The sequence below is a fragment of the Anopheles aquasalis genome, chromosome 2 (genome assembly GCF_943734665.1).
Source record: "Anopheles aquasalis chromosome 2, idAnoAquaMG_Q_19, whole genome shotgun sequence".
Taxonomy (NCBI): domain Eukaryota; kingdom Metazoa; phylum Arthropoda; class Insecta; order Diptera; family Culicidae; genus Anopheles; species Anopheles aquasalis.
In genome coordinates, this window is record NC_064877.1 from 46,527,501 (window position 1) to 46,537,500 (window position 10,000).

At 47.2% G+C, this 10,000-nt stretch overlaps 5 protein-coding genes across 6 annotated transcripts in view; 3 read left to right on the forward strand and 2 right to left on the reverse strand.

Moving 5' to 3' along the window:
* The window catches only part of LOC126573120 (serine/threonine-protein phosphatase 4 regulatory subunit 3), an 8,392-nt gene extending 5,750 nt beyond the window's left edge, over positions 1-2,642 (reverse strand). Inside the window, exons 1-2 of one of the 2 annotated variants that reach the window (XM_050233002.1) lie at positions 2,451-2,642; positions 1-304 (exon numbers count right to left, since the gene is read on the reverse strand). The exon at positions 1-304 is cut by the window's left edge and continues 412 nt beyond it. The gene's annotated coding sequence lies outside the window, so the exon portion shown is untranslated. Of the gene's footprint in view, positions 601-2,212 lie in introns of both variants that reach the window. The other variant, XM_050233001.1, reaches the window with a different exon arrangement.
* The window catches only part of LOC126573143 (uncharacterized), a 197,868-nt gene that overhangs the window by 123,420 nt on the left and 64,448 nt on the right, over positions 1-10,000 (forward strand). The gene's annotated exons all lie outside the window — the stretch shown is intronic.
* LOC126573138 (phosphatidylinositol N-acetylglucosaminyltransferase subunit H) lies at positions 2,815-3,578 on the forward strand. Its single transcript, XM_050233025.1, has 3 exons — positions 2,815-3,229; positions 3,295-3,372; positions 3,440-3,578. The coding sequence occupies exons 1-3, from the start codon at positions 2,849-2,851 to the stop codon at positions 3,515-3,517; spliced, it is 537 nt and encodes a 178-aa protein (XP_050088982.1). The 5' UTR covers positions 2,815-2,848; the 3' UTR covers positions 3,518-3,578.
* Positions 3,374-4,162, reverse strand: LOC126573142 (uncharacterized). The gene is made up of 4 exons (XM_050233030.1): positions 4,108-4,162; positions 3,954-4,012; positions 3,765-3,892; positions 3,374-3,700 (listed from the first exon to the last, which is right to left on the reverse strand). The coding sequence occupies exons 2-4, from the start codon at positions 3,955-3,957 to the stop codon at positions 3,536-3,538; spliced, it is 297 nt and encodes a 98-aa protein (XP_050088987.1). The 5' UTR covers positions 3,958-4,012; positions 4,108-4,162; the 3' UTR covers positions 3,374-3,535.
* Positions 4,164-10,000, forward strand: part of LOC126573127 (adenylosuccinate synthetase) — an 8,859-nt gene continuing 3,022 nt past the window's right edge. Inside the window, exons 1-3 of the mRNA XM_050233013.1 lie at positions 4,164-4,831; positions 7,307-7,409; positions 9,646-9,925. Coding sequence (XP_050088970.1) covers positions 4,610-4,831; positions 7,307-7,409; positions 9,646-9,925 — 605 coding nt within the window. The 5' untranslated portion in view covers positions 4,164-4,609. The remainder of the gene's footprint in view (positions 4,832-7,306; positions 7,410-9,645; positions 9,926-10,000) is intronic.

Here is a 10,000-nt window from a genome sequence, read left to right on the forward strand (position 1 = left end):
CCCTTCGTCGGTGATTGCGGAAGGATGATACTTTTTCCTTCTTTTCTTCAGTATCTTGGAGGAAACCTTTCGCTGGATGTGCTCAATGGTTACTGCTTGGCTTAGCGGCTACGAACCCGGCGAATCACCAAGTAGCTGATACGTACACGGTGGTCTCTGCGAGTTGTTTTCAAATCGAATGTTTTTATCTTTTTCACCCAGAATAGAGAGACGAAGAGCAACCACCTAGATGAGTCACTTTTGCACTAAAAGTTCACCACTTGACTATTATATCGAGGAATTGTTAACCACTTGCTGCCGACTCCTACGTTGATTGCGAAGATGAGATATTAGTATCGTCCGGTGCGCTGTTATTTGCGGCCGTTATGTACTGTTTCTTCGTTCTGATCGGAGGATATTTGTGCTGAGTGCCGCGATATAGGTCTTGCTTTATTTCGGAAGACTCTGTAGGATTAATGCAAGTTTTTGGCGTTCCCTTCGATACACTTTCTTGCCAAAGCCAACGCAGGAAATTTCAAACCAGCAAAATACGCGGATTACTTTACGTTAAAACCACAGTGAACTGGTTAAAATGAAACATGCTTAGCACTCGTCGAGGATCTATAATAGGAAAATATAAACATAATATGATTAAAATGCATGGCGTTTAATGTGCCGTTCATTAATTTAATATAAGAGTTTATTTTAAATTTCACTATACAGTACTAGCCCAGCTGATGCGCTAATTCATTATCAATAATCAATCATTAATTGTATAAAATTGCAAATCTAAATACCGCAATTTATTTGAGTATACAATTTGGATGATAAATGCCTCATGTACACTCAACAATTGTTTGTTTATAGCACAGAAAACATCTCCAGCTACAGCAATAAACGACCGTGTGCGTACATTCATCGCTAAAGCGAATATGTGAATGTTTAAGGCCCGCGTGAGATTAGTTCTGAGGCCGGCCGGCTGCAACCGACAGTAAATACCAATTGAAATTTGCAATAATGAAATTATCAAAGGGTCTTGTTTCACCGGAAGAACATAGATAGGACAACAATCATAGGTGGTCAACAAAAATTTTCCATTCTTGTCAGACTGCTAACAGTAATATTAATGCATCAATTGATCTCTGTTCAATCTCGGTGAGTACGTGACGAAAAACTGGCCCGTCTTTTACCTTTCGGTTCCGGGCAAGGCACACCCGCCGTAGGCCAACCGACAAACGCGTAAACGCTGACCTTCAGCGTGATTCATTCGAGAAGCGCACGATGCACGCTTTTGCACGCCAGACGCCGCCACACACATCCGAGACGAAGGGGAAAACGGATTTCATCCAGAAATTCACCAACACCCGGAATTTCGGTCGTCGGATCAAATTTGGCGCTGGATCGCGCGCCTACTGCAAATCCTCCCGGCCTATTTGATTTCTGTGATTTCAGTGATACAGTTTCCGAAATGTTTTCCAGTCCGGTTTCAACTTGGGAACCGTGCCTCAAAAGTAGCGAACCCGTTTTCTGTAAAACAATCCCATTTCACCAATACAAAGCCAGCTCTTGAAGGGACGATTAATTAGGGAAACGACGGCTTTCTAATACGCCGTAACCGCCAAATATCTGAATCCTGGCTAATCCGAACCCTGTTGCAAATGTTTGACTGATGGATTCTTTGCTAAAATCATAGAACACATCAAGAAATCAAGGAAATTATTTGACCAAAACACTTTGAGCCAGCCTCCGTCCATCGAAATCTTCATCGCTGGAGCATGGTTTTTCTCACACATACTGCTGTACGGCACTTTCGCCATCTACCATCTCTTTCGCACGCCCGTGTCTCGCCTTCTTGCCCTTTCGCTTCTACACTTCACGTAAGCCGGACCTCACACACACGCACGCACGCATCTTTCGGCGAATTCTTTTTGTTGCTGTTCCCTCGGACGTACGGAACAACGAAAATCGGAAACCCAAGCTAAGCTTTGGCGTGCAACGACTCGGCAAAATCTCGTGCATTGTAGTTCCCCACTGGACACCCTGCACCATCCGAAAACCTACGTTCTCATTGGCAGGCTCCTGCGTGGCGAAATACGGTGCGGCCAAATAAATTTACCGATCGATTAATCATCGCCTGCCCAGTAGTAGCCCCGGTAGCGCAGTTGCTAGACACGCTGACTACCACCGCAATCAAATCGCACTAAATAGAGGATAACAACGAAAGGAAACTCACTCGATACTCCACTCGAATCCCGCTCCGGAACAAGAACCTCTCCCGGACGCGCGGTCCCGGTTGCCGTCCTCGAACCGGCCAAAAAGGCTTTCGCTCGACTTCAGGGAAGCTAGCTTCCTGTCCTGTCCCTGGGTGTTTCTCAATTTTTTTCTATCAGGATCGATTAGAACACAACACAGCGTACACACAGCACACGACGAAACTCGCAGCCCACCGCCGCAAGCCTCGTTTCACCTACTTCGCTCGTAACGTTCAACCAATTTCCACTGATCGCACTGCGGGAGCTGCTATTTGCCCAAACTTTCTATTTCCGCCAACGGCCGTCGGTTGGATTGCTTGGTTGGAATCGATTCCGCAGCGCCTACTCCAGGCTGTACCAATAATTCTCGCGTTTTTGACGAGCTTCCGTGAATCTAGCTAACATTTTTAACAAAACATTTACACCGCCATTTTGTGAAAAAACACACAGACACACACACACACACACACTGTAACGCTTTCCAGCGGCTCCGTTTATACCGCCGTTCGGGTTGACGGAGTTCCGGTGAAAAATCCACACACAACGAGCTACGTTTACACGATCGGTGTGAGGTAAACAAAAATCCTCGAAACGGATTGGGAATCTGTTGGCGAGAAATGGGAATCTTCTGGACCAGCGCTGGGAAGCAGATTCAGGTTAAACTGGTGCACAAATCGGCGAACGTCCTGCACCTATCGGTGGAAAACACCAGTGCAGATGAGGAACGGCGCCGGATGCTCGCGTTTGTGCTTGGGACCTTGGTCTGTTTTGCGATTTGCGTCCTCCTTTTCCGACTGAGCACGGCTCACGCTGTGTTTCTTCTGCCGGCGTTGATCTTTGGCTATCTGTACAGCAACGTTATAAGGTCGGAACAATTGGTTCTAGTCAAAGACTTTGCCCTCCAATGCTCCACAGCCTACGCCAACGGGACCGTCCGTAATTCGTTGATACCGATAGAGTACATCCAGGACATCATCATCAACGAGGTTTTCTACAACGTAAGCTCCTTCTTTGGACCCTTGCTAGAGTGGCTATCATACCGTCCGGTTTCGTTTCTTTTCAGTTGAAAGTCATATTTGTGCTGCAAGTGCTCACTAAAGGGAATCTATTTAGGCGGAAACCCATCATAACGCTGCTGCAGGTGAGATTAAAGTTCCCTTTCTTTATTGGTTCCTTTGGCTAATCCTACCTATTTCGAACAACCACAGCATCTTAAACCCGGACTGTCCTGTCTAAAACTAGTATTCGAAGAGATACATGCCGTGCTGGAGATTGAAGACTGTTGAGCGAACAGGCGCAGTCGGCTAGTTGCGAGAACCCGGAAAGAACTTCTCGAGAACATCCAGCGTTTGGCTGAGGGTTTGAATTTTGGCGGTGGTCTCATCGGCCGGGTATTCTTGCACCCGGATTCTTTCTACAGTGGCCAGCTTGCTGAGCTGTTGCTTTGGCACACAGATGTCCGTTTCGATCTAGAAAAGCAGTAATGATAAATAAAGAGATAGATTTCGTAATATACAACGTTTCCGTTCGTACCAGCATTTGGTGCTCCAGTTCGCACTCTTTCAGGAGCAATTTCTTGTAGATCGGTGGGATTTTCAGCCGCAAGGTTACAGTAGTGTCCTGCAAGTCCCGAATATCGTCCTCTGAGGATATGTTTTGTGCTGCAACGGAAGCAATTAGAATGTCGCTGCCATCGAGTTCCCGCTTCCCTTTAAGCCTTACCCATTATCTCCAATATCAGCCAATCGGCCACAAAATGCGGTAAAATGGTAAGTGCAACGCTGAAATTGTTTACAAAACGAACCTGATTTTTCAACGGCCGAAACTGTCAGGCTTCCCCATCTGTCACGAGGGATTTTGTGCTACCGAACTTCACCTGCTTAATTGACACTTCTTGCTCTTGACAGTCGAAATTGAGCTCTCGCACGAGGTTCGTGTTTCGTCCGGCGGTTTGCGCTCGGCAGCGAGGACTGCTTAAATATCGCTAAAATAGTGGTTTTTATTTAATTATTAACTACCGTCCGGCCATCCCTCGGAAGCCGCGCATCCGGTCGAGTTACCGTACAGCCCGTGCGGCAAAGTATTCCGTTTTCTGACCGGTTCCTTCCTTGGGGCTGCACCGCGTGTCTCTGGTTTCGCGCTCCTCGTGGTTTGTTGCGGATCCGCTGAGGAAAATCGTTCCGATAATCGTTCGTTCTCCGACCGCCACATTTTCATCGCGGGCAGTGCTCGGTTGTGTAACAGAAAGGCTGTGCCGATTTGGTCATTAAATCCGTATAAAGCTAATAATCGGTAGCGCGCTCTTCAATTACCGGTTGCGTGTACTCGGGCAGCGAAGCAAAATCCCGGAGGCCTACTGTGATTACCCAAAACACAGGATGAGTGTTTCGAAACCAGCGGTTCCGGTAGCGGTGAACGGCACGGGGAATCACAATAATCACATCGAAATGCGCGACACACATGAACAGATGTACAAACGCCGCCACAATCTGTATCCGTCCAAGGTGACGGTTGTCCTCGGTGCCCAGTGGGGCGACGAGGGCAAGGGCAAGGTGGTCGATATGCTGGCCGCGGATGCCGACATCGTCTGCCGTTGTCAGGTGAGTGCTAAAAATTGAACGTCGGTAGCGCGGTCATAGGCAACATGTGATCATCCGGGGCAATCCGTCGAACCTGCTCTCGTGGCAAGGGTGGGGGTCGCGTGGTTTCGTAATCACAGTGCCGCGGATGACCTTTTGTTTGCCATTCCTTGTTGTGCCTCACTTTTGATAGCCATCGTCCCCGGAAATATTGCTGCACGGTCCGTAAACGGTACGTGGTGCTTTGCTCACCGATAAAGTACGCAACGATTCATCAGTGCTGATGCATCGATATATGCCTATACCAATCAGCTGCGTGTCATGGAGGGCAAGAACGAAGGAGCATGTTGTTTTGATTGCTCCTTGGCAGCACCATGTATCAATCGATTGTCCTGCTCGATACGATAGCCTTGCACTTACGATTATTATCATTGGCAGTGCATATCGGCCATGTGATGCCAGCAGAACCACGCAGTCACGGAGCAACTCCTACCGACGAGGCACAGTCTCGCAGTAGGCAGTATCGTTCGGAAATATTCTTCATAAGGTTGATAACGGAAGAAGATGATAAGAGAAACGGCTAGGCAGGAGTTGCCAAAATGCAGAAGGATCCGTTCTAATACGACCGCAGACAGTCGTCAAATTTCGAGTGGATTTCATTTTGGCAACCCATCCAGTCGATTATCAGGCGGAAGTATGATCACGATGCCTCTTCGCATCCCAACTGATACCGTCACTGACGAGAACCAGCTGCGTCATGTGGTTTTATATAATGTACACACCGCTCCATCTGCTGATACTGATAAGCAGATGGCTGCTTACTCTAGCAGAACATTCCGAGGGCTCGGCTTGACGCAATGCATGATATTTTCCACTGAAATTGCCTCCGAACTTATCAGGCGCGCAGCAAGATCTTTTTCAAATCGGCGAATTTCGTCATCCAATTTTTCCATCAATACTTCCGACATTGATTTCATGTTTGCTTTGTTTAGTTGTTAATACATATCCGCGCTAGTTTATCGTCCAAGCTGCAAAGTATTTTGTATGATTTGCCTAGCCCGTGGTTGCCTGGAACGTGACTCACAAGGAGGCATTGTCGAGCGGAGCTGCGAATACTCTTAGTAGGCCAACCACCAACCACTAGAGGAATTGATCTGAGCAGTAGCGAGTATCATCGGCCACATCATAGCCCAGCTTCGTACTAGAATGATGTAATAAGTAAATTTAAAAAAGAAATGCCCCAAATCTTCCCGTGAAGTATGTATCGTAGCTCCTTTCGTCCTATGTGTTGTTTGTTCTTTGTTTTGTTTTGGGATCGATCCGCTCGATCGCGCTCCCTTCGCACAAATTCCCCTAAATCATGGGGTGTCTCTGGCGGGCGAATCGTAAATTTTGTCGCTCAGAAAATAGAACAGAAAAGCGGGACTCGTAGTGGGAAGAGGTCTGTTGGGGCGTAGAATGACCACCACGGCATAGCCCGGATGGTGCTCAGTGGCCGGACACCGTAAGGCGAAATTGTGCTTTTTCGTGTTCACACCGTTAATCCGCCTGTCCGTGTTAACACATTCGATAAGAATAGCATCACGGGGTTGTTACGGTTGTTGTGTTGCGGTGTACGGTAAAGCTACCCTCTCCTTTTTAGCGACCGATCCGTGTACAAGCGCACGCTTCTACCATTCAGCACGAGCGGCGACGACGACAACGTTTACACGAAACATTCACAGTAACCCGAAGGATGAGACAAACGGTGGTGGTCGCTCAGATAATGGCATGACGGCATGTAGTGCGCAGTCGCCACTAGACCGCTTTGCGCAGCTGTGTGCACTTGAAATCCCCCGTAAAAGCGAGTTAATCTAGCAAGCGTGGACTGCGGATGGCGAATGGGCGGACGAACGGACGTACAAACGCTAGTCACAAGACACAAAGCGCAAACCACGACCTCCCCCTCCCGAGGAAAGTTGGCAACAACCCGTGATCGCCACCGTCGCCGCAAAGCCAACCGTCCCAGCAGCAATCCTACCCCCGCCAGATTCAAATGTTCTTGCCCGGAGCACCGTGTGCTTCATTTCGCGCGTCATCTGTCGAAAAAGCATAGAATGAGGTCCACTCTTCCTCTTTGCCCTCGCGGCAATGCCAATGGTTAGTGAGGAGCGTGGGCCAAAAATAACGCTTCCCACGTTCTCGTCACGATCGAACTTGAACCAAGGCAGCGTTCCGAATCGGCCGCGTCTGATGATTGTTTATCAAACATTGCCAAACGATCCGCGTTTACAGCAGGTTAATCGTTGGATAATTACAACAGCTGATGTTCGAAAACAAAAGGAAAATGCACTGGAAAGTCCCTTGAATCGGCCAAGGGGTGGCGATCGAGTTGGAGGGTTCCCTTTTCCCTACAGCATCCGCTAGAACCGACCCATTCCCATTTCATATTGAACGTACCAGATGACACCGTTTAGTACTGAACTCTATTTTTGGTTTTTCCTTTCTTTTGGACAGGGAGGCAACAATGCTGGCCACACGGTGGTTGTTGAAGGCAAAGACTTCGATTTTCACCTGCTTCCCAGTGGTATCATTCACGAAAAATGTAGCTCCGTTATTGGTAAGTAAAAAGAACCGACAATGCACCAAAAAAAAGGGGCGCGTGATCTTCCTCATTTAACACCTCGGTATATTCAGCAGGCATAGGTTTCGTTGGCAACTCTCTTATCGTTTTATAATCATTGTAGGTTCACAAACAACCCATACCTTTTGGTTAATGAAACAGCCACAAACCGTGAACACGTAGTTTTTTCGTCTAAGGAGCGTTATTTTAGAACCTAAGGTCACGGTCGAAGGTCCTCTGTTAATAATGGTTGACCGATACTCAAGAGCAAGCTACTCTCACGGCGACCCAGTGCCATTGAAAGTCGGGCGTCGAGCGTCACTGTCAACCTCAGTGGCGGCTCAGTGGTTCTATCACCGTGCAACCCGAGACATCGAAGGTGAATCGCGAAGCTAATTGTGGCTGTGTTCTACAAATGGAGCAGAACACGAGATGGCGTCGGTCGGTTGTTATTCAGTCCCACAGCCACGATCGGTGGGGCAGCAACTATCCGCGCTACGAAACGGAGGCTACAGTCGCTGATTGGTCAATGGTGGTTGCAAATACGTTAAATTTTTGCATACCAAGTACGAGGCGCTTTCTTATTCACATAACGAAGCGCACGATCATTTGCAACTGGTATACGCATACGCGATCGCCTCTGATTTCGTTGCGGTAGCATCGTAAGATATTGCTGCATTCTTTCATGCCACTTGTCGATCTCAGGATCTCGGAATCCCTCACATAATTTCAATTGTCACTGTCGTCGTTGAACATTCAATATGGGACCTCAACCCCTGAGGCAACAATGTTGGCACTTGGGTCATGATTCGTAAAATTAGTTTACAGGATTGTTTGGCATGCAGATGCTCGTGCCTTGAGGTCGTAAACTGTTTTAAACCCCAGAACGTGCGGTCTGCGGTCTGTGCATGGCAACGCTACCCAGTCGTGATGAATCCAAACAACTTGGCCGCAAAACTTTGTCAACTCCGTCGAACGAATTAAATAAACATGTTGGCAATAGTGTAGCATTTCACATTTTTCGTTCGATCTGCAAGCGGCACTGGATGGTAAAACTTTGTCGTCATGCACCATCATTTTGATGCCTCGTATCCGTTCCAGTTAGCAGGACCACAGGGTGATGTTATTTTGCTAGAGAGGAGTAGTATGGAAGCACACGAAACCAGCAAAGTCAAGTCCTTGGGTATTGTTTGTTTGCTCTTGTGCCGTGTTCAAGGTTGGCAAGGTTGATTGTCTTCCTTTCCGGTGACGATCATTTCTGGGAACCTTATTAAAAACCACCAAACATGCCGATTATCGATCAAATGTTTAATAAAATGCTTTTTTGTGGCGAACGGTGTGTGGCACTGCAAAAGCGGAGCGAATTTGTCCCTTCGGAACCCCTTCGAATAGGCCCCAGTATACGCACGATTAATCTTATCTATTTTGGAAGCTCTGTTTAATCAATAGATTTCGGTGGCGTGCCATTCTGCCCGGGCGGAAGGATAGCAACACGTGACGACGTTTGTTTGAAAAAAGTATGGCCAATTTGCTTAGGCATGGGCCACAAAAGATACGATCCCATGATATGATGTGAAACAAGCATGTCAAACAATCATTACCTTAATGTCGTTAGTATTACGAGTTTCAACAATTAAAACTACATCCATTCAATAAACTTGCATGTTTCGTTCGGATGATATAAGGAGAATGTCTTTCCGTTTGAAAGCCATTGGAGCTTTAATGTGACATCCCTTTAAAGCATCTCGCTATGGGTTAGATGGAAGACAGTTTGTTTGTCACTTATCAGCAAAAGTGCAAGCGATAACAAGCTACAGATACCATTGATAAAGCCCATTATAAATAGCCAACGCTCACGGGCAAATGGTGTATGTCCATGTTACAAAAGCCGTTGTACTGGATTGCATCCATCGATCGGTAAACAGTAGAACGCCAGTCACGAAATGCCATGCCACGTGTGGCCTGGTATTACTGGTGCAGTCATACCACGGGGCACTTCATTATTGATACGCTCCAGTGCAATGTGGCGCTGTTATTAGTGGCCAGACGGGCCGTATAATCGTTTATCGTACCGATGCTTTCGATTGTAGCAATCGACAAGAGAGTGTAACTATGAATAGGTAAGATTAGTTGTGGAAAGTGAGAGATAGTTTCTATGAGATCGCCGCTATAATTAATGATCGCTATCATTTGTCTAATGTAAATATTCTCAATCGCCTTACTCTCCTTTTAGGCAACGGTGTAGTCATCCACCTACCCGGACTGTTCGAAGAGCTGGCTAAGAATGAAGCGAAAGGACTTAAATCCTGGGAGACGCGGTTGATCATTTCGAATCGCGCTCACCTGGTGCTGGATATGCACCAGCAGGTAGATGGACTACAGGAGGCTGAAAAGGGCGGCAAATCGCTCGGTACGACAAAGAAAGGCATCGGCCCTTGCTATTCCAGCAAAGCTACCCGTAACGGTATCCGCGTGTCGGATCTGCTCGGTGACTTTAAAGTGTTCAGCGAAAAGTATGTCAAAATGAGCTGCAAAAAAGCTACCCTTCTACTCTCCTATCGAATCGCTGCTAAAGCTATATGATTATT